Consider the following 24,368-nt stretch of genomic DNA (forward strand, 5'->3'; position numbering starts at 1 on the left):
TTTATTGTGAATATTCTCTCCAAGATCCAAATGATATCTGAAGGAGACTAGATTAAGTTCTGGAGAAAGAATTGTCCAATTAACTGAGCACAGTAACGTTATGAGCAAAGAGTGCTTTCCAAAGACTCTTTAAAGTTGAACTTCTCTCCCACACTTAGTATGTGAAAGCTCCTGATGTCAATATTATTCTTTTTCCATGAATAGCATTAGTCATCCATAAACACAAACCTGTGCTCACATAGGTTTGAATATGCTATGCTGTTATGCTATACTTACAACATTCCTAATGCTTTGACCATTGCTATTACTAGCTCCAGTGATTTTAAGAAAATAAGGATTTTGCAATACAAACATTTATTTTCAGTCCTGTGGCCCTGTAGATTTTCATTGTTTCCACGAGATAGATTCTTTACCTCATGTGAATCTACCAAAAATTTGTGTTAACAAGTTAGGTGAAAATTATCCACTCTGTATAAAAAGTTAGGCTTCCAAACCTGTATTAGGCATCCACATTGTAATTATCTTTCCAAAGACACTGAGATTATATAGCTCCTTTTCATTTCAGGGACTTTTACTGTAAAGACTGAAAAAATTACTCAGAAGCCAAGTAAGATTTTAAATCGTATTGAGATGATTAGTCTCAGGCACTTTCATTTCAGCAGGTTTTGTTTTTTAATATGTAGTCTGATTTCCAGTATAAAAAGAACAGTTTGAAAACATCTACATTTAGATACCGAACTTTATGCATTTGCAGGTCTACATTCAGCTTATGTTTGCATGAATATGTCAAAATGTTTTTTAATTCCTCCTCACACTTTGGGAGAAACATTCAAGAACTGACAGATTTGTAGGAAAACCCCCTCAAGCTGGCCATTAGCAAGAGTCAGTGTTTTACATTATCATTACCTCGACATCCACAACAGACCAATCTGCCAAATAAATGGAACGCTAATATGACAGCTGAATTCTAATCCCTACATCTTCCTTCCTATAATTAAAAAAATAACAGTAACAATGGGAAACCAACCATGATACAAGGAGACTTAGAAATTTAATTCACCAAATTCAATCACCTGTAAGGATTCCAGTAAATCAATCACAAAATATAAAAATAATTTTCAGTGAAAAACCTCTTGAGTTTCAAAATTCCTGTAGACCTGGCCTGCAGAATGGGAAAAATATTTCATTTTTTTTCATTTCATGAGAAAAGGTAAGTTATCTGCATTGAATCACACCCTCAAGACAATGCTCAGACAGAGATGTTGCTTTCTGTGGATCTGTATGCTCTTAGGGAGCACTTGGAAGGTTTCTTTTCTCAGATATTCAAGATCAAAAACTTTCAGGCACTCCTTGCTTCCACATGAATATCTACTCCTTTGCACTTCATGATCTGTTGTCCTTATCAATGAAAAACCATAACTCCTATTAAATTTAATTATTAATTGGATTTTTGTAACCTTTCTGCATGCTCACCCCTACAGTGTTACCCAGACCTTGAGGGAACTAAACAAAAAACGCAGTGCTGCTCCTAGTACTTATGTAAACAGCCATGAAACATCAGGAAATATTTTCTATCCATGCCCTGCCAGCAAAGGAAATTGGATCATGGTTTAATGAGATAATCTCCGTGAGTAGATGCTAAATGCCCCTCAGTTAAAAACCACCAAACAGAGCAAGTTAGAACAAGGATGTCTTGACTATGAAAACCACTGTGGATATGCTCAGTCCTTGAAGCTGCTGTGCCTGTTGCACACTAGAGGAAGAACAGGCAACCAGCTTATGCAGCTTTATACACAGGCTTACCACTAATTTTGCAAGGAATGTTTTATAAGATGGAATTTTTATCTACGCTTCATGTAGGTGGCTGCAACCCTAGAAGACAGCAGAACAAGTGGCAGGCAAGCCAGGGTCCTCCTGAGAAGATTTGTGGCAGCTCTGTGAAACACATTTTCTTGACAGGAAACACTGAAGTGGGATGGGATTACTCAGGATTCAGCATCCCCATATAAACCCAAGATTTATCTTTTTGGGGGGGGACACATGGCAGCTGTGTTTTCACATTATTCCTCTCAGTTTTCAAAATGGAAAGTTGGTATTTGTGCAGTTAAAGAAAAATATTGACATGCTGTTATTATTATCCCAGCTATGTTCCTTATGGAAGTCTTCAGTTGAACAAACAGCTGTGTCTCCTCACATATGTAGATGTATCTGTTCTGTACAATGTAACCACCAGGAGATGCCACATTTTGGACACACAAGCTCACAGTGCAGGCCAATAATCAGTATAATACACACTGCTTCTCCAGCCAGTCTGGTGGGACGGTCATTGTTTTTAGAGATTTCAAGACTGTGAGGCTTTTTTTATCTCACTCTAATCCTTATTAAGCTTTCAGTATGCTATTGTTTTTTAAAGTTGTCAAATTTACCCCAAAGCAACATTTCACTGTTTCACATTCTTTAACAATTTCTATCATGCACAGAAGCACAAAATTATCATGCATTCTACTTTTTTAAAATGCCCAAGTTATTTTTTAACCTGTTTATTCCCCCACAAATATATATTACCTTGCACACAATCCCATGATGAATAAAGGCAAAAGACAGCTTAGGAACTACAGTAATTTTTGTCTCTTTTCTTGTCTGGTGAGTTATGAATTTCTCTATATGCAAAATATGGGGAAAAAAAGGGTAATTAGTGTTGTAATGTACATATGGAACATCCTTCTTAATCTAACCTGCAGTACCTACCCCTAATACTCTGCAGTTCAGTAAAAGTTACTGGAATTGTTTTGCAAGAAAAAAAAAAAAAGAATGAATACATAGCCTATACATATTGAAACTGTATCCTCAAAGTAGTCTGTCTCCCTTTTACCCAGAAAAAAAGAATGAGAAAGAGCAGTGGCCAGTCTCAGAGACCTGCATATCCACAGCAAGTATGGTCCTGCTGAATGTGATTTTTCTCCTGATGTTCACTGAAGGTTCTTGATGGCTGCTCTGCAAAATTTGGGTCCCGCTAGAATACACTGGGATTGGCAATCACAGTGAGATCTCCTTGGTATCTAGCTCCTAATGGCTCTTCTCATAACCTGCTTCTCATTCTGAGAGACCCCTGTGTGGCATCGCCATATTTTCACACCGAACCCTAAACAAACTCAAAAATAGTCTAAGGGCATCTTCTGTAAAACAAGCACTTCATTTTTCAAATATGTTTCTGATTATGTAACAACCTCCAGGAGAAATACTGCATGCCTTTTACAGTCTACTTAAAAAGAGGAGGAAAAGGTACACCAAGGTTGTATTTCTTCAATCCCACAATTCTAAATTTTTTTAAAAAAATCTTAATATAGAAGAGTATTTTCACCACAGAGGTACGAGGATTAGAAAACAAAGAGCTTCAGGTATTTTTGGTGCAAAAATCTTAAACGTTGATGTCACCTCTGAAACACAACTCAGTAATTTAGCAAACATTGTCTGAGGGTGCGTATCAGGAATCGTCCTTGACGCGGAAGATGCAGAGAGAAGGCTGACGTGACATAACATTAGGATAATCAGCCTCTAGAAACACAAATGAATGTGCACGTGTGAAGGTGGGTAACTTGAGCTGAATGTCGTTAGCACAACTCATGAGAGCTGATTAAAGCAGCCATTACAATGAAGCGGCTTTCAGTGAAACAGAGCTAAAGTAACGTAACAATCACACCTCAAAGCAGTCCATGTCTATCAACTTGCCTTAAGGTGTGATGACATACAAACTCAGCTGATACTTGACAGCAGAGATTTTGAGTCATCCCTGGATATTGAATCACTTAATAACAGAGCATGCTAATAAAATATTTGAAGATCTTCAGGTGTTTTTTTTTTAATCAGTAATGGAAAATACAAAAATGAGTGCAAGTGAATAGTCAAAAATTCTTTGTAGATCAGACCAATAAAAGATTACATTCCATGTGATTCACATATACACATAAATAATTTCTGGAGGAGCATTCATCAGTATAATCATACCAACCTAACAAATCTGTGTTCAGATGTAAATTTCAAATATAGACTATAGACTAAATAGCAAATTAAACACAGGCACACAAAGGCATAGGAAAAGCCTAAAATAGCAGGATGTTTTGATCACCTCCTAAATTCTCCAAATACCATAAATCTTCATCAAATGTAGTATTTTGTCTTTCGGGAAGATGCTGCTTTCACATCTAGTGTGTTAGTAAATAATTGTAAAGCTACTTCTTTCTATTTCCAGACAGATCCCTGCTGTGCTTTCTCTCTCCTGGATAACATAAGCTTCAAAATGCAGATCAAGGACACGACTGATGATCCATCTGTAATTAAAGCTCCCTAATGATGCCAACACAGGTTCTATAACAAAGAGCCAAGTACAAAGTACTTTGCTCTTTTCTGAGCCCTTACAATCTCTTATACAATCACAAGCCACTAGAGCAAAAGTATGTAATTTATTTGTACTTTTGTGAAGGAACTGGAAGATATTACTCAGTTCATTTCAAAAACAGTGATGTCTGCAAACAATCTGCCTTATATATCCAACACATTCTTACAAAAATTACCAAAAAAACCCCATCTTTTAATATAGACCAAAGAAAGTTCATTTCTGCCTCACCACGCTCTATCGCTAAAACTGGAAACAACAGAGTTCAGATATCTCTATTTAAAAGACGAAGCTCGTGTTTGTTTGCATGGTAGTTAATTTGCATAGTTCATTTATAGCAATCAATCAGTAGCAAAGCTGCTGCAAAGTGAACAGCCCTTGAATAGAGATTATGTAGAATATTAATTTCAGTAATAATTGAGTAGTTGGAGTGTCACATGTGAAGAGACTAATGTATTACACATCTCACATTGTCAAAGGTTAGAGGACTTTAAAGCCTTAGAAGGCCAAAAAAACATAAAATGTGCATGTTACATTATCAAGAGAGAAAAAAACCCCTGAACTTCTAGGACTTAAGATTAAACCAGGCAAATATGGGGGGTGGGGAAGTGTACATCTTACAAAGTAAAGCCACTCTGTGAAAGCAAACAAGCCATACCTGGGTTGTTTAAACTTTCAGAAAAGTCACCAAAGTATCTTCAATGTAATACTGCAGCCCACAGATCATTAACATGCATGATAATTAACTGAAATGAAGTTTTCTTGTCTTACAGGTAAGGGTAACTAAAGATCCATTCATCTATGGATACAATTTCAAATAAATGCTCTCAGACAGCTTTAAAAATCCCAAACCCAAAAATAAAAACAAATAACCAAAAACCACAAACCCAAACAAACCAAACACCACCTGACCATTTTTGGCATCCTCAGCTGTCAATGCATTTTCAACACTTTTTCAAAGCCCCCACTCTCCATCTTTTCAGCTCAAACTACATTCTGTCACTGCACCAAGTCAGCAGTTAAACAGAAAAAAAGATGTCACCTCTTCATGTGTATAAGTTGACAAAGCTTTGTGCGTAAGAGAATTCATTCCTCTTCTTTCATAATCCACATTGTTGAGGTATTGTATGCTAAGGGACAACTACTACTTTTGAATGAACAGTTACAGAGCTAAAAGAAGTTACGAGGAGTTTATGACATAACTGTACACAGTTAAGATCTTTCTGGTAAGGGCAAGTGGAAATTCCTGTAGGAAAAGGTAAGAAGAAACAAAACTAAGTAAGTTCTAGTAAATGAAGACTGAAAATTTAATGTATTAAAATTTCTTTTAGTTACAAGGACGAGGCCAATAATAAGGCCATACTTGATCACCTTAACCTACAGCTGAGAGACCAGACCAAGTAGCGCAAGATAATGTTCCTTTAATTTTAATAAGGGAATTAGGAAAGTAACTAGAGGACTCAGATATTTCAGGTTTTAAGCTTTACAAACATCACCCCCCAAAAAAATAGCCAAGCAATACAGACTTTCATCTGTATATGATCCAAAAACTGCACATGCAAGAGTGCTTGTGAAACACTGAGACAGAGACATGGGGAACAAGGTAGGATGTCCAGCTTCAGGCTGCTGCTCCAGAAGGATGCAGATCTTCTGTGGATCTTGTGTTATATCTGCCAGTCCTATGCAGATGTCAAAGACTGTGGCAGAAGATCTGAGGTGGCACCAAATCCCTACTTGCTAAGACGGGAATGTCACCTAAGCAGATGCAATCTGATTTATGACTAACTTCTGAAAACACAATTCAATTTAACCCTTCGCACAAGTAGTCGAACACCTAAAAGTCACCATTTCTATGCAAAGAATGGCTATGGATGTGCTCGTCAAAAAAACAAATATGTCAGGGTCTGAATGTGTACTCCAAGTGAAGAATGACACCAAATTATACATACTGTAACCAGCTGCACCTTTTTCTGCTGATGCTGGACTCCCGTTCTTTGTCAGTCTCTCCCTGTGTTAGTGCTGGAAACACTCCTATTTTTCTTTTCTTCGGTTTTTCCTCCCAAAAGGTGGCGATCCAGGAAATCCCTTAAGTAATTTGGAGGCATATTTTGTAGCAAGATATAAATTTTTTTTAAGGAAACAGAAGTCCAGAAAGGACACTATTTCAAAACACTCCCCTCTCCTTTACCTCAGAAACCAATGACTTACTAAAAAACTAACCCTAGAGATGCACACCATCCAAAATATGGCTGCCATTGAACAATTTACATAACAACACATTCAGTAAGATACATGATGCAGAGCACTTAAACAGACTTCTTCTGTAGCTCAGGGCAGTCAGCTTAATACAGGGAGTTCCAGATACTTTTTCAGTTTGAAAACTCTGCAAAGCACAAACGGCAGCTGACTGGTCATGAGGGCTCCACAAAGGATGCAGTACGTATCTTTAGAGAACATACTTTATTTAATAGAAGTTTTTTGCTCCAATATACAAAATAAGGGACTGTAGTCCCAATTAACATTTACATAGTTACACAGCAAATAATTTCCACCATTTACAACAACTGACAACTTTCCCACACTCCTCACTGTATTACAGTCAAGAAAAATTCCTATAATGTTTTACATACCGATCAGTTATATTTCGTATTTCTCTGCCTCTTTAAATTTTTTTAACTTGCAGTTTCTGATATCAGTTAAATTAACAACTTACAATTATTTTAGCTGCACTAAAAGAAAAATGAAATACATAATTTGGAATACTATCTCAAAACCCCTATACAAAATAAAAGTCAGTATCTTATAAAAATACATAGCAGGAGTAAAACCAGTGAAACAACAAAAATGTCTTAAATTTTGTTAGAGTATAAAATATTTAACAACTAGCCTCAGTTTCTAACTACATTAAAACAAACAAAAAAAAAAGAGGGAAAACAAGAGATAAAACATTTTAAATTAGCAAAAAGTAATATGACAGTTCTTTTGCAATACTGTACCTTAAGTATGCAAAGGACTTCATCCTTCTAACATGCACTGTTACCCAACTGATTTACCCTCCTAACCCTTTTTCTACTAGAAGCCAAAAAAAGGTTTTAATGTTATTTGAATCCTTCAAGAAAATTCAGTCATATTTTTCTGCATCTCCCACAATATTTACTTTACTTTACAATGCTGGTAGATTAATCATGGTACATTATCTTCTATAAAAGAATTCTAGCCAAATGAAGGCGTTAGAAATTCTGCATCTTACAAAAGCAATTTGTTACAGTATGACAGTTGCTAAATAGCCCAATTTATTTAGTGACCCTGTTAATAACTTCTTCAATTGAGTGAACAGGTGAAGTAATTTCCTGAGCTAAAAGATACAGGTAAGTAAATAGTCAGTTATAGCAGCAGACAGGAGACATTCTTTTTAAAAGTTGTAACAGTATCAATAAAATAAGGTTAGAAAATTACAATAATGTAAAAATCACTAGCTGAAGAGGGAGTGACAAGGACATCCAAGACCTGATTGCCATAATCTGGAATGCACATCCTATGACCTCCCAGAAATTACATTCAGCTACTGTCAGACAATGTACTCCTAAGTGAAGAATGTCAAATCACAACAGTTCACATTTCTTACAGATCAGGTGTTTTGTCAAGATTTAATTGTTAATGCTGTTTCATAAACCTAAAGCAAACTAAACTGCCTAGTTTCAGAAATGTTCACTCGACAGGACTTAAACTCTACTTTTAAAGGAATGTGGTATCTTCAGTCTCATGAAATTCCAAGCCTGTATCTTCTTATTGCTCAGACGTAATTTAATGTTTAACAGAAGTTGATCCATTTTTTTGGAGAGGAAATAATATTCTTAAAATTGTTTATTTTGATCCAAATCACTCTAATTCACTTAGCGCATGAATCAATAACAAATTATCAAAAGACTATAAAGACCAGTATACCACCACTGCACCACCATTTTCTTACAATATGCATTCTTAAAAGTCTTCTATGTCACAGCTTGATCACTTTTTCTTCACCCATTAATGAAAAGAGGATATTCTAATTTTATTAAAATAAAGTACCTCAGTCAGATACCAGTTCCTCAAGAAGGAAATCTCTCTCCTATGTTACTAATTTTTTTTCAGATATTGTAGCCATTGTCTTTACAATTTATATTGGCTCTTCTTAAACATAATCATACTTAAACATAATTAGTTTTAATTCAAATTAATATATAAATTTCCAATACTCGTCAGAATAAAGGACAACACACAAGATCCTAGAGTTACAATAATTTATAAATAAAAATAAACTATTACAAACTAAATCCTTCCCCATACGGAGATTAAAAGCCATAATCTTGACTGATTGTTCCCGATCATACATTATAAATAACGTAAGCTTCTTCAGAGAAGCAAAACATACTTGCCTCCCTGACACCAGTTTACACCTTCAGTTAAACTACTACCATCAAGAAGGCAATTGCGTTGGGCCCAGATATATCTTCTTGCTTACATGTTAACCCTCTGATCCTCACCTTTTCAAACTTGAGCACAGGAAACTAACTTCACAAAAGAATCCTTTACCTTTTATACATAAACTCTGCATAAAATACAGATTTCTTATGCTCCTACTGCACCAATCTGGCAGCGCACTTAGAACCTGATTCAAACTCCAATCAAGTCCATGAAAGGTTCTCCATGGCTTCAATGGGCTTTGAATTAGGATCACAGAGACAGTATTACCCAAATGAAAGCTCCTGCAAGAGTGGCTGGTATCTCTCTTTTTGCTTATGGGATGCAGTGGAGATGTGTAGTCAGCATGATACCTGAGCAAATTAAATGAAAATGATACGAAAGTTTTAAGAACCCCAAACTCTTTACTTAGTTGTGTGCAAACTGTGCTATCGCCCCCAGAGATCTCTGCTTTCCGTCTCTTCAGTGCTTGCTCCATTCCAGGACAGACAGGATGTGAGACACAAAAATCTCTCTTCGCTACAGTTCCACCTCAGTCCCGAGACTGATAGAAGAGGATGTAACCAGACTCAGAGTTCTTTGAGATGTCTGATGTCAACCCGTAGAATTCTTCAATAGCTTGTGCATCAATTTTCTGTACGTAAAAAAACCCCCAAAATTTAAAGTAGGAGTATCTTGCATAACATACACATAAAAATAAGTTCCACTCTAAAATAATAAACCCCAAATAATTCTTAAACTTGTTATGTTTCGGCTTCCCCTCTGCCAGCAACTCACAGAGGGCAGCAGCTATATAGGTTTTATATATAAATTTTTCAGTATTAAGTGAACCTACTGTAAGTGCAATCTTACGTGCATTGCTTGCACAAATTTCACACAGAGAAATTTTAAAGACAACAATATCCCACTGAGACTTTTTATTATCAATATGAAGAATGCAAATACAAACTACCATTTCTAACTCTAAGCAGCATAATTCAAACAAGTGTAGAGGAGAATAAGAAGGCAGCAGAGAATGAAGGCTAATTTTGTATGTTTTTCACACAGACTGTTTGCTTGTGATACTGTTAGCTTAGAAAGCCTCCTATAACCAAGATTTAAAATGAAAAATGGAAAACTTCTGTTGAGAAGGTGAAGAGCATTGTCTGGTTCTGTCATAATTTTCAGCTATAAAAGAAACTGAAAGCAAGCTTTCTCTTGCCACATTTTAAATAGAAGGTCATTGGCCTACAAGCCATAAAATGGTGAAGAGATAAGTTTTCTTTCACTTAGGTAGATCTTACTTAATCTTATTCCCATCACTTGAAATAAAACCTCTCTCAGGAAGGAGTGAACTATTTCAACTCGATGAACTATGGGACTAAATGTTAATGAGATGGTTTAGACTTAAGAACAAAAAGATTCTTTCCTTTCTCTTCAGATCGGTTATGAGAAAAAAAAAAATACATTACTGCCAGGTGTTGCTGATTTAGAATGAGAGATATTGTCCCTGACGTTTCTGTGCAGGGCTAAGGGTTGGACTTGAATGGACTCGTGGGTCCCTTCCAACTCAGCAGTGACTGTGAATGATGTGATATGCTACAGCCCTCTCTCTTTTCACTGGAGGAAAGTGAACTTTTGACCTTATCAAGGCATTTCAATTTACTGTGTATCTTCATAGCACACAGAGGCAATCCTTTTACTTTCCCAACAGCTCTGTGTATTTCAGTATTTGTCTTTTCTTGTGTGAAAAACTGTCCATAATGTGGCCTGGGAGAAGAACTCTTCAATGCCTTTGACTCATCCTCACAATTAAGAATGTAAGTCCAATGACTGTTTCTTTTTTTTTTTTTTTTTAATGATGCAGTTCTTGTGTATTGTAAGGAAAATGGAAACTACTAATTTTATGGATTTAATTAATTGAAATAAAGTCATGAAAAGCACTTGGACAGCACAATCATACTTCTGTTCATGCATAAGCATAGACAAGGGGAAAAAAAGGAAAACGACAGAACAACACTCACAGTTATTGCTCATTTAGATTGGGGTTGAAACCTCTTCTCATTAGCATTCCCACTCATTTTACTTTAAGTAAACATATACACAAGGGGGGTACATGCACTCTGGCTGGGCTTACCTCAACAATATCATCATCAAAAAGCAACCAAAAATCGTGACTCTTCACTATTGCAATATAATGTCCTCTGTTGGGGCCACTGTAAAATAAAATTAGAAAAGAACACAGACAATAACACATATGAATGTAGAAATGTATTTCATCTGGTTGTTTTTTTCTTGTAGAAAAGCAATACTTAACAGTAATTAAAATGGCTACAACTACAATTTCTGTTTGGATTTTCTTCCTTTTTTTTTTTCTTACTCTCCACTTACATCATCTTCATAAGGTCTTACTTATCTCTGTATTTAATACTGTTCTAAAAAAGGATTATAATTTCAAATGAGGAATAAGCAGCACAGGCATTGAAAATATAAATGAAATTTTAAAAAAGAGGTAGAGAATTGAAATCAAGAAAACATTCCAGTATTTCATAGAGAACAGATCCCAAACTATTTCTGATCTTCAGAAAGAAAAAGCTATAGAACTGCTGCTCATCTCTCATCTCCATGAAACTGAATTAAAGTGGCAGTTTAGAGGTCTCAAGAAGCACAGAAGGGCTCCCAGTTCAAACTGTTACAGTGCTCAGCTCTTCAGTTATGGCAGACAAGAAATTTCTCCACAGCTATGACAGAAAAAAAACTCACCAAAATTTCAGTGTCTTATTTCTCATCAGGTTTCAAGTAAGGAAATAATACGCTTCCTGAAACAGCTGAACCTTACAACTGATAGTGGACAACTAGATAAAGTAGTTTCTGGAACTGCCTTGACCAGCTAACAGCGCTCATACAACTTTTATGTCCAGGGAGGTCAAGCACTTGAGGGAGGGAAGGTTGCCATCTCTGAGGGACATGCCTGTGTACCAAATCACTAACACAACAAAAACAGGGTTCATCTCCTGCCATGGTTCCGAGAAAAGAGAAGTTCCCAAGACTGCAGCTTGAGTGAGGCAGGCAGATAATGGTCAGAACGGTCAGAAAGAATTTTCCTTAAAATCCAGAACAAGGGTGTCCCAGGAAACTAGGGCACAGAGGCTTATTTTCCAAAACCATCCACAACTGGCCGATTTGAGGTCTAATTATCTTAACTCTACTTTCTGCTCACTGTGAGAAAACTGATGAACTGGAGCAAATTACCCAAATATGTAGTGAGATCAGCATGAAACCAAGCCCAGTGCAGCCTAATCTAATGTCAGTTAGCCCTGCTTTGAGCTTTAAGTGCTTGACCTCACAATATAAATTATTCTGTGATTCTACATGTCAAGTCATAATTTTCAACTTTGGGGCTTTTATCTACTCAATAAGCAGCTTGTAGAGCAGCCTGATTTTAAGCCTTGAAGCCACGAGAACATTTGTTGAATATAACAAAATCAAATACAAACCTAACAGTTATATTTTGAAAGCAATGAAACAAATTAATCAACAAAACTCATAATATACGGATATATTTCAGAAAATGTTGCTTAAGCCTTAAGAAAAATACCCACCCTAAAGCAAATGCTTGATAAATTAATCTTTCTATAATGTTTTTCTTCCTAAGAAACTTTTTCTTTTAGAAACTGTTTTTAAATGCTACTATTGTTATATGGTACTGTGTATTTTGTGGGGTTTTTTTTAAACGTAGTTAAGTTCATAAAAGATCTGTGATGTGAAATACAGTTATCACTTTCCAAAATGAACTGTCACAGCAACAAAGACATATGTTCTGTCAGCACTGGAAGCTTCTCTCCATAACACTTTTTTCTTTTAAGAGGTCTTTAAATGCTATTGATTTATAGGATACTAGGTGCTTGGTGTTGTTTCTTTAAACATAGTTAGGCTTATACGAAAATCCCTTGCTTAAAACAGAGTTATTACCTTCCACAATGAACTACCACAGCAACAAGGTCATACATTCTGTCAGGATTCGTGGCATCTCCTGAGGTGTTAAATAAACGAAGCTCTAAAGGAAAAACTACTCTATAAGAGAGTTTTGTGTATCGATGGAGCTGATCCATGTATTTAAATCTCTTCAAATGGAGAGCTAGAATCATAGGCAGCTTTTTTACTTTCATCCTGAAAAAAAAACCAACCAAAAAAAAAACTGTATTTCTAATATTCATCCAAAACATTCAGTCAGTATCAACAAACAGGAAATCTATTTTACTGAAGTCTTTAAAAGTTTCTGCAAGCATTACAAGAAACCCAAATAATCAGCTGTTTAAAAATAGGTCCTGTGTTGCTAAACTAAAGGGGGATTTTTAACAAATGACAGAACTGAAAATGTATTTAAAACAATAAACTACAATATATAAGAAGAGCCGTGATGAACTCACATAATCATTTAGATTGCATAGCACAGAATTCAATTTTTAAACATATCTACACATAGCTTTTCTGAGTTCCCAAAAGCAAAACCTAGATCCCACTTGGTATACAGTGGAGGTATTGCAACAGAGTTGTTTCAGAGATCCTGTTCCAGCTGAATTTCTCAGTAAACCAGCCAAGTCAAATAAGCTTTTTAAAACAAGCTTTGTTACACCACTTTGTCACATAAGTATTACTCCAAGTCTTCCTATCAAGCCATTCATTTTAAATTGCCAAGGGATACAAATAGCCCAGTGTTATACAGCTACCTCCTGCTACCCAAACAAGATAAGGCTGTGCTCTAGTACAATAATTTTTTACAAATGCTGCAGTAATGTTTTACAGCAGTCAAAGACAGAAAGTGATAATCTAGTTTCTACTGAGGGCTCACTGGCCCCTTTTCCTGGTTTGAGGTATTGAGATTTCACATCAGTGCCTACAAATCCTCCTCAGCCAACCATAGCTGGCCTGGCAACAAACACAGACCTCCACCCTTTGGGCAATAAATTTGCCCATGCTAACAGAACCACCAAGCTGAGTGCTCTGCTTCTTGGCACAGCCAACTGCCTTAAATCAGAACAGTGACGAGTTTTTCAAAGTGCTTTCAGCCCCGACACGTAGCTCAAAAGTCTCAACAATACCACCCCGGTTTGAGAAATGTCTACTAAGACCATATTTTCAGAATGTCAGGAAGTATGTTTGTACAAGACAATCCTTTTTCAAAAGATAGGGGACTGTGAACAAAATCCTTGGAAACTCACCTTTCTTCCCTGTTTTTCATTAAACTTATACTGTCTGCAACCTGTAGGAAACCCTGCTAGACTCAAATTTTCTCCATGCCCACAAGAGAACTAGGAAATAAAAATGACTAGAGAAGGGCAGAAAGATGACAGAAGCAACTGTTTTTAGGGAGCTACTTTTTTGTTATATTATGGCTATAATTTCTGCTCTATTCCTTTTTTCAAAACTAAATCCTCTCCTTATAATGCAAGTGTGTTTAATAATAGGAGCTCTTTCAATGGTGAAGAAAGTTGGTACACCATCTTTGGTGTACCATCATAGTTGAGTAGACAACACCACAGATAAACTGTGTTACTGAGAGGGAAGAAAAATATGACTGTAGTGAAACTGAACTTCAGCTCCACATGAAAACCAAAATATAAACAAGCAAAGCTGTGTTTTGCCAAGGAAGTGCTTACAGTACAGGTTGGTCAGGGATCACATTACCTACCACACAGAAAAAGAGCTAAGGCAACAGAAAACAATAGGCCAGACCTGGATTCCCAACCTAACAGACATCAATTAGTAAGCTTAGGCAGCACATGAAGGCAGACTTGGCAGATGAGATATTCAAAAGCTGTGTGTTGAGTCTATGGTAAACCAAATAACCAGCACCAGTGGTTATAACCAGTACAGCATGTCAGTGTTCCCACTCCTTCAACCAAATACTTTCTCAGATAATAAATACTACACAGTGTACAAAATGAGAGGTTTTTCAAATGTGTGAACAAGGCTAGAAGAATTATTAGGCAAACAAGAATTGGTTTTAAACATAATGAATTTCAGGCTTTTGAATGATTTTCAGGAGCACTGTCAAGCAGAAGTTTAGCACAACTAACTAAACACTTTTAAGAAACCAGAAACTCAGTTAACAAAAATAGTTACAAAAAGTGCTATCAAAATGATTCTTTCAGCAACTGAAAATAATATTTTATTTTCAAGATAAAACCAGGTTTAAAAAGTCACATGCAATCAGTGAGTTTTCATCGTTGCCAGTAGTCTTCGTTTAGTCACTGAAAGTTTGTTTTAACTTGGCTTTTTAACTCAGTTTTGGTCTTAAGATCATTCTTTTTCTCATCTGTAAAATAATAATGATCAAAGGAGTCCCAAAATACTTTACATGGATTCTCATTACTCACAGAAATAGACGCATTGAATTCTAGCAAGAGGAAAGCAATCAAGTTACTCTTAACTGGAAAAAGAGCGAGGAAAATTAAGGGAAAAAGGACATTTTCTCCCTGAGACATACACATACAAAAGGAAATACAAGAGTATTTTCATGAAATGCATGGGTTATTTTTTTCCTCCTTAAGTGTGATGTACCTTTTATGTGCTTCTTGCTTACTGCGACATTCTTCACAGTAATACTTGTATTCACTGCACAGAGTTTCTGTATTGCTGAAACCCCTGGAAAAAAAAACAACCTATAAATACTAGGTTTTTATACAAGATATTCAAATAAATGCAAAATATAAACATAACTTGATACACTCAAATCTACGCAAGATAGAACTGTGAGCTTCTAGTTTTATGTCCTGCTTTCCAGGTAACAGGTAAAGACAAATTACAAAAATTCAGATTTTTGTCTACCTTAAACAGTGAGTGATTGAAGTATTCTGCTCGACATCAACTGAAAGGTCTAAGAAGTCTTCATCTTTGCTGCTTACCTGCATGAAAAGAAGAACAGCAGAATACAGTTATCCTTAAACAAGTTATCCTGATTTACCTGCTTTTCAGTGTACCATTTTCTACTGATGGAATGAATCTTCTACCTTATAACATCCTTTTAAAAATTTTTGCAAGTGGCTTTTCTATTTCAGAGATTTGCTAGATCTCTGCTTCTGATTTTGTTCAGGAAGAGGGAAGTGTATATGTGTCTGTGAGTGCATATCATACTGTGATTTCAACTCAACAATATTAAATACCAAGTTGCTTCTACACCTCACTCTTTTCAAAAGAACAGAATCCCTGGGATTCTTCTGTTTAGAGCACTTCCCTCCAATTGAAAGTTATGTATTTGCATATCACAGTGTATCTAATAAACAGCAAAAATATTTTGAAGCCTCTTCCTGTCTAGATTCATACTCTGAAATGAACAGCAAACAGTAAATTTGGTGAATGGGGCTTGGTCTGAGAGAGGCAGAATAATGTATAGCCAATTCTCTAAGAAATGCTAAAGCAACAACTAAGCAACTCAGAAAATTCCAGAAGAAGAAAATAAATTCCACCACAAATCCTGACAAATTATGAACAAAATCCACAGCTGCCCTGAAAACCAACTACGTTATTAAAGTTTCAGGAAATAGTGATCTGAAACCTTAACTTCTGTCTGCTAGTGTGTCCACTCTGTAGCTAGAGATACTCAATGGCACCAATGAAATGTCTTCTGCCTAGGTACAAAAACAAATGCTTTTAGAAAAGATGCATGGCTGCAATTTCTTGACTGAAAGCAGGAAAAGTGAAACAGCTACAGGAGAACTAATGTAAGTTGATCTTTAAGATATACAATGTATATATTCTCTTTTCAATTCAGAACTAAAAAGAAGTTGGAAAGTTGTTCTCTGATTATCAAGAAATGAGACACACAGCTCCTAAGGTGGCATACATGAGAAAAAAAAAAAAAAAAGAGATAAAAGCAGATGGTCAAGATAACCATTTTTGAGAATTGATACCTTAGGGCAAATCCAAAAACTTAAGAAATTAGGTTGAAAGCTTCTGTTAATATCTGTGAGAGGACTGACCAAGGATTCCTCCCACTGTTCTGTACCTTGTCTTTCCAAGATGTGCATGTAAAAAGATGCCACTATGCCAGTACACATCATATCTACTGCATCATTCAGCTGCTGAAGTGCTATGTTTACACTTTTGGAGAGATCACAAAACATATATGGAAAACTTCCAATATGTTTAGAGTGGAAAAAAAAAAGCCACCTGCATCTTCAGTGTGCTGCATGTTTCCTATCTTCAGGGATGTACTATGGTTTAATTGTGTGGACAGTTCTTCAAAATATGCCATGGCAAACCACTTTTGAAATTATCAAACCTTAATTTGTAACACTAAGAACTCTGGTGGGAATCACCTTAGACTAGCTCAGAAAAAAAAAAAAATCAGTTATAGAAAATACTCTGCTGCTGCAGTCTTCAGCTAGGACAGTTGGAATTAAGGAGTCATGTGATCAGTGTTATTCAGACATGCAATTAGAGAATTCTTCCTCTCTTGGTCTAATCAAAGAAAATTCCATGAAACAATATAGATTTCACAGGCAACTTTATCCCACGCAGAAGCTGTAGGGGCAGAGAGAATATGGACAAGAGGAAAGGGATGTGTTTGGCCCTGGTTAAAAAGAGAGTGGTACTGAAAACACAAGTTCGCAAAAGGAATATTTCCATACTCTGTGATAGCAGGGCATTAAAAAACCTCTCTCACTTTAGCAGGTCCATTGAGCATTTCAGATCATGAGGAACCATTAAAGGTTTTATTGCAAGAACAGCCAAGTGGAGTTTTTTCCATTTATTTTGAGAAATTATAAATTGCTTTTCTTAATTTTTAAGTTTCCTTGAACATCAGTATTTGAACAGATTTTTTTTTAACATTAACTCAAAAAGTTTTAATTAAAAAAAAAAAGAAGAGAAAAAATATTAAAAAGCCACTCTACACTTTTATCAGCCCCCCATCCACTCCTTCTGTAAAGATGCTTTTCCAATTAACATCACTAAGACTCAATCAACATATCAGACTACAACCACCAATGCTCAATCATCTATAGAATTAAAAAAGATGGACATGATCAGAAAGTCTTATCACTTGCAGAATCAAGGCCTGATGTGTTCAAAAAGCCATCTGAGTGCTCCTAAAAGGAGCATTTGAATAATAGTGAAGAATTCAGATGTTCCGGTGCTCTGGCTAAAGGGGATGGTATGCTGTTCTCACATCAAGGACATGATCTGCACTCCCACAGCTCAGCTGTACTCTGTTGGCCAAAGCTGCACAGGACAGAAAGCTCAGAAGGCTGACACTCATGGAATCTGCTATTTCTTACAGTTTGGAATTTCACTAGCAATTTGAATCAGCTCACTCGCAGTAGAGCTTTTGCAGCTGTAGACTCCCATGTGTGCTAAGACACAAAGTAGTTCTAAAAGAAGCTGAAACAAAGGGCATTATTTATCTAGGTTTTAAGAAAAAAGAGCACAAAAGAAAATAGGGGCATAATGAAGGTTTCTATAGTAAGAAAGAACACTGGGATTTTCCTTATTGCCTCCTCTCAGTCCCAAATGGAATCGAGCCAAAGATTTTTATGCATTGAAAAGTTGTTTGGACACAAGAGCAAGACCATCACTTGCAGAAAAACATTATTGGTATGTATGGTGCTTTTGACCCAAGACAATTTCCTATTTTTGTCTGTTGAAGTACTGGCCACATTTAGCTGTTTCAAATTTAATCTTAATGAAGTCAATTGCATTATTTTCGGGCTTACTGTTATTCTTCCTTCAACTGTGAGAGAAATCTGTAAAACCAATTAACTTCTAAATAATTTTTAGCAATGAGCCACAAAATTTCCATTCACTTCATCATACTGCCTCTATCAAGGAAGGGTGAAAGCATTATAACAAGAAATCACATTAAAAGCATGTAAAGACAACTTACAATCCCTTTTGTAACATATTCATTTAATAGCATGCCTTATTCCACAAGACGAATCTTTGTTAAAGAATTGTATCTATGTTCCTTATATTCCACTGTCCATACTTAAATAGAAGATAAATCTTTGGCCAGTTAATTTTTTATCTTTAAGATAGGCTAATGAAATAGTGCTTCCTGGAAAGATGCTCTTTTCTATAATCAGGACAATTAAAATTAGAATAAAATTTTGCCATGCTCATTTAAGGAACATTGAGTAGGTTTGGCCAGCTGGAATATAATCACTGTCACTTCGAGAAAAGACATATTATACTTTACATATTTAAGTATGCACTAAATTCCAAATTTAAATTTAAAATATGCTATGGTTATTGTCTTATCATTAATAAGCACTAATCCTTCCACCTGTGCTATGTAATCCTCTACAAGAGCTATATCCATGGACCCCTGACATTTTATGTTATACTTCTAAACACAGAAAGAACCTAATTGCCAACAGCTCTTCATAAACACTAAAACCTCCATAGATATTCATTATAGTTGTCAGTAAGACAGCAGTCACAGTAATATTACTTATTAAGTGTGTCCAAAAGTGCTCATTTTCAGGTCACTGTGTTTTAATTAGACTAACTAGACAGAAGCTGATAAAATAGCTTCCAGATTATTAGGGCTTGGAAAGGCCCTAATATACTAAGACCCAATCTATATTAAAACACTGAATTTCAAGTTCAGCTGTCCAAGGAGGCACAGTGGCAAACTGATATGGTGCATCTTGTTCAGCAACACATAATAGAAAAACAGAACTGAGCAATGTTAAGTAAATTCTCAAAATTGTGACAGGCCTGATAACAAATAAAATATACTGGCAAAGAGCATTTTAAAATTGCATTAAGGACTGTGCTTAGATCAAAATTCTGACAGCAGTAATTCATTATGCCACAGTGAGGAAAGGTAGTGATGTCAGTCATGTGAAAAGACTAAACTAAACTCAGGTTTCAAGAAGAAGAAAAAAAAACAGTTCAAGAACTAAAAGAGAAGCAATTGATAGTTGTCAAGAAATACGTATTAAGGAGGGAAAAATCTACCAGAAACTAAAATATGGTAGCTAAAAATCAGCACCTAAATTACTCAAAGTCTGCAGTTACATTACATATGACATTATAAAGTTATTTTCTTTGAAATAAAAGAAGTGGGCATTTCTAGAAGACGGAGAAGATTACATGTGAAATATACAGATTTGATGAATTCCTCCTTTCCAATGCCACAAAATATGTGCATCACTAATTAAGCTGAAGAAAATAGGTATGAAAAGTCATATAGAAACCACAGCCATTTAGCTTTTTACAGTCTCTAAAGCACAGACCATGACAAAATTACTGTAATTTTCAAATTGTGCTGCTTCTACTTTTTCCCCAATGGTAAAATTCAATTATAAGTTTTTATGAAATACGTCCTTTCTCTTACTGTAGAACTTCTCAAAGAAAATTTTAGTATCGCATACTCAAAGAAAGAGTTTATTTCTTAGGGTGTAGTATTACAAGAATTCCTGTGGACAGACATTTAGAAGAAGATTACTTTTCTTGCACATTAAATCGTGTTATTTTGAGAATCCCAATCTACTGTCTCAGTGCCAAAAGCCAACCATAGTACCTTGATTTCAATGACTTTAAATTTAAAAATTAGAAATCGATGGAAACTGACTCAGAATACTTATTTATGGAAGAGATCATTAAGCATGACGTTAAGACATTAAATATGAAAAGAATTTCACACCTTCAAATAGGAGGCTTCATTGCTCTAAATAATGCATCAATTTAGAATTTTCTTATCTAAATTTTGAAGTTAAGATCACACTGACAAAAATCCAATTGGGTATTTCCCTAATATTGCCCAAATGTCTTTTCCTACAATTCACGCATCAACTGCTGAAATGTTTTCACTAACAAAGAAAAAAATGCAAATATTCATTCAAATGTAAGATTACTAAGGAAAAAAAACTAATCTAATCTGTTAGTCTGTTGGGATAAATGAAACATGAAGTAGTGAAATACGGCAGAATTAATTTTATGAAGTATGTACAGACTTACAGTTTCACATGTAAGACATCTGGTTTCATTTGTCAGTGTTCCCTGAAAGATTTCATGAACCCAGGTTGGGTCTGGTGGGCTATTATTTTCATTGTCGATGTTGCCATTAGGCAGGCGACCATTTTGTTTCTCTTGCTTTCTTTCCTCTTGCAGGATATCCGCAATTGTATTTAACAGATAGTTTAAGAACTCATGTGCATCTTGCTGCATGTAGTTGTCAAAAAGCTCTACAAGATAAAACAAAAGATTTTTTTAATTAATCGGTTAGTCCCATACTACAAAAAAAAAAAAAAAGATTTGATTAGAGTCAAATTTCAGAACCATTCCTTTATTTCATATCTTGAATCATCCATGACAATACAACACCAATCCTAAATGCATACTTGACAAACTAAGTCAAAAATATAGGGGGTGCAAAGAAGGGACAGCAAATCAGGCAGAAATAACTCAGCTGATGAGAATTAACACAAGACTGAATCATTCTGCAAGAAAACTAGGGTACAATTCAATTACATAAACAGAGGTGTACATGCAGTGCCACCTGAAATGTCACAGTTCATCCCATCCAGCCTCCAGATGCCACTGGATCTCCTACAGGGGCTTTGCTATCTCTGCCAAGCTTAGGTCAATGTCTTGGATAACATCAGGCATCTCAAATAGCATTAGATGTTGATATTTTCCAGAAATTATCTGAGAATTTACAATAAGAAATATTTCTTTGTCTATATGATGCTTCATTGCCCATATAAGAGGGACAAGGCACTCTACATAGGAGTAGCCTGATGTTTACAAGACCTTTACTACCGGTGAACTTGTTGGATAGATAATAATGAATTCACTATGCTTTCTGCTTCATGCCCTCAGTTTTTCAACATTTCCAAGCACAATATTTTTCAGATTAATACAGTGGAAAGGGATAGTTTCACTGCCACATACTTGCGATGTATAGCAATGATACACATTAAAGCATAAATCTGATCTTTCTTACAAATTAACGCTCTTGATCACCTTAAAACTGAACACATGGTTAACTGCAGTCCCCTGGGATACCAACCTGAGAAATCCTCTGCTGGTAGAAGTTCTCACATGAGGAACTGAACTAAGAAAACCATAAAGGTATTGTATCAGACTGAGTAATAATTACTTATTTTCTCTCTGACCAGGAATTGTTACAAGGAAATTTACCTGCCAATTTAAAAAGCATTCTATATCATTGGCTAATATCATACAAGTCTGTTAATGTGCAATTACTTCAACATGCGTGCAGTCTAAGAATGTACTAAAAGACAAGCCTTCAGGACTAGAAAGATGAATTTAAAAGGTACTCAGTGAAGGTTAAGTTTTGAAATGGATACAGGCACTCCACAGAAGTTTTACTGTCATGCACTTGATGACAGCCAGGAGTAAACTTTAAATAGAAAAAAAATTCCTAAGTTATTTTTTAAATAGGGAAAACTTGATGCTAATCTAGACCATTTGGAGAGGTTAAGTAGTGCAATAGGTCAGCCAAGAGTATGAACCATGTAGCTTATTTAATGAACTACTACACTATTTTCAATACACTTAGTTTTACTAAGTTCAATCTAGCCAACTGTAGGGTCTTTATTTAATTGACTAAATCAAGGCAGAACAAGAGCTACAAGTCTCTTGAGGTAAAATATTTCAGAGGTTCTTCACAGCATTATATCACAGGCCTCTCAGGGCTATGTGCCCAGTTAGTAAATTAGCATGAAGTACAACAGGATGAAAGCTACACATTGTTCATTTAATGATTAGAAGAAATTTATGCAAATATAACAATATACCTTCAAGCCAGCAGCTGCTTCTCAGCCAGTTAAACTTTATGGTCATTAACAAAGAACCATAGAATGGCTTGGGTTAGAAAGGACTTTAAAAATCAACTACTTCTTCCCCCCAAGGGACACCTTCCCTTGGAACAGGTTACTCAAAGTCCCATCCAACCCGGCCTTGAACACTTCCAAGGATGGGGCGTCCACAACTTCTCTAGGCAACCTATTGCACTGCCTCACCACTCTCAGAGTGATGAATCTTTTCGTAATATCTAATCTAAACCTACCCTCTTCCAGTTGAAAGCCATTCCCCCTTGCCCTATCACTAAATGCCCTTGTAAAAAGTCTCTCTCCAGCTTAGAGATGTGTAATATATGCATGTTATATTCAGACATTGAAAATAAAGATGGAAGATCAGCTTTGTAGTCTGGAATGCATTAAGATTGTCCTCAGTTATCACCCTGGTATAGCTGGATATTGACCGAAACAAACTCTAGATTGGTGTTGCATACCTACCTGGCTATTTAACTAACTCTTCTCAAAATTATATACCTTTACAATAAGCACTCAATAACATATATGATGTCCACGTAATTACAGCCTGAATTTAGCTATTTATTTGTACAAAAGGTGAGAGCATCATCATTAAAAGAGACCCAAAAAGACAACAACAGTTGAACTTTCACACCTGATTTCTCTAATAAAGATTTTCCAATTGCCTTGTCCTGTACAGAACTTGAGTGGCATGAGATAACTACACATTACAAAGAACACTTCTTATCATGAACTCGATGGCTCCCATGGTTTACCTTCTGCTTTCCATTTGAATGATTCCCTGCATTTGTTATAATAAACTGTTTCTGTAAATGCATCAACATACACACATACTTACTCAAATATACCTGCTAAATAATGGAATGACAGTTTTCTACTCTGCAAAGATAGGTAAGTGACTGAGAGAGCCTTTTTTTTTTTTTTTAACAATATTATTACAACTCATGGTGTGCATTTGCTGGAAGGGCCACCTCAAATTAGGAATGTCATTATAGTATTTTATTTCTTCTTTTTCCTACACATGTAGTCATCATATCAGTTTAACACTTTTTCTGTCAGCATATATAGTCTCAGAAAAATTACAATAGTATGAACATGTCTACTGCAGCAGTGTTAAATATGGTACCTCATACAGTTTATTTAAATCTACTGGTTATTTTTTAGAAAAAAAAAGTTGCATTTTTAAAAAAGCATATCGAAATTGAGTAGTAGATTATAAAGTCTGATTTATATTTTAACATAAAATTATTTTCTAAAACATTTTGACCAATTAGCCTTGCAGACCGGAAACAAGAAATGTTAAAATCTCTAGAAATATCTTGAAATGTAGGATATCAATTACATTTCAAAAGAAATTTGTAAAAATTACTTAGTGATTTTAAAATTCATTAATCCTTTAAAAAGCAGTTCAAGCTATGTACTGCATAAATTCTAAATTAATTTTAAAATGCGGAGGGGTTTAAGCAAGATTCTTGCAGGGAAGTCTTAACATCCTTTCCACACACTCAGTTTGGGAGACTGATTCCTGCATTCCAAAAGTATTTTTTTAAACAAAGAACAAGGGTTTTACAGTGAATTTTGATTATAAATCTAAAATTCATAGAGAAGCAAAACTAGCAAGCAGTTTAATAAGTAGCCAGTGACAATACACTTTAGTTCTACATGAACAGAGAAAGAAAAGATTTCTCTCTCAAAATGGCTCCAGGGTTACACTTTTATTCTAG

The 24,368-nt window shown here is 35.6% G+C and overlaps 1 protein-coding gene across 2 annotated transcripts in view; it reads right to left on the reverse strand.

Annotated features, from left to right (window-relative positions):
• Positions 1-6,834: 6,834 nt before the first annotated feature.
• USP12 (ubiquitin specific peptidase 12) overlaps positions 6,835-24,368 on the reverse strand; it is a 34,510-nt gene continuing 16,976 nt past the window's right edge. The window contains exons 2-8 of one of the 2 annotated variants that reach the window (XM_050333971.1): positions 21,855-21,899; positions 20,801-21,027; positions 15,665-15,741; positions 15,398-15,481; positions 12,806-13,003; positions 10,971-11,049; positions 6,835-9,488 (exon numbers count right to left, since the gene is read on the reverse strand). In XM_050333971.1, the coding sequence (XP_050189928.1) occupies positions 9,387-9,488; positions 10,971-11,049; positions 12,806-13,003; positions 15,398-15,481; positions 15,665-15,741; positions 20,801-21,010 (750 nt within the window). In that variant the 5' untranslated portion in view covers positions 21,011-21,027; positions 21,855-21,899 and the 3' untranslated portion in view covers positions 6,835-9,386. The remainder of the gene's footprint in view (positions 9,489-10,970; positions 11,050-12,805; positions 13,004-15,397; positions 15,482-15,664; positions 15,742-20,800; positions 21,028-21,854; positions 21,900-24,368) is intronic. The other variant, XM_050333970.1, reaches the window with a different exon arrangement.

Source organism: Myiozetetes cayanensis, unplaced genomic scaffold (assembly GCF_022539395.1).
Source record: "Myiozetetes cayanensis isolate MyiCay16 unplaced genomic scaffold, myiCay2020 scf5-8, whole genome shotgun sequence".
NCBI classification, from domain to species: domain Eukaryota; kingdom Metazoa; phylum Chordata; class Aves; order Passeriformes; family Tyrannidae; genus Myiozetetes; species Myiozetetes cayanensis.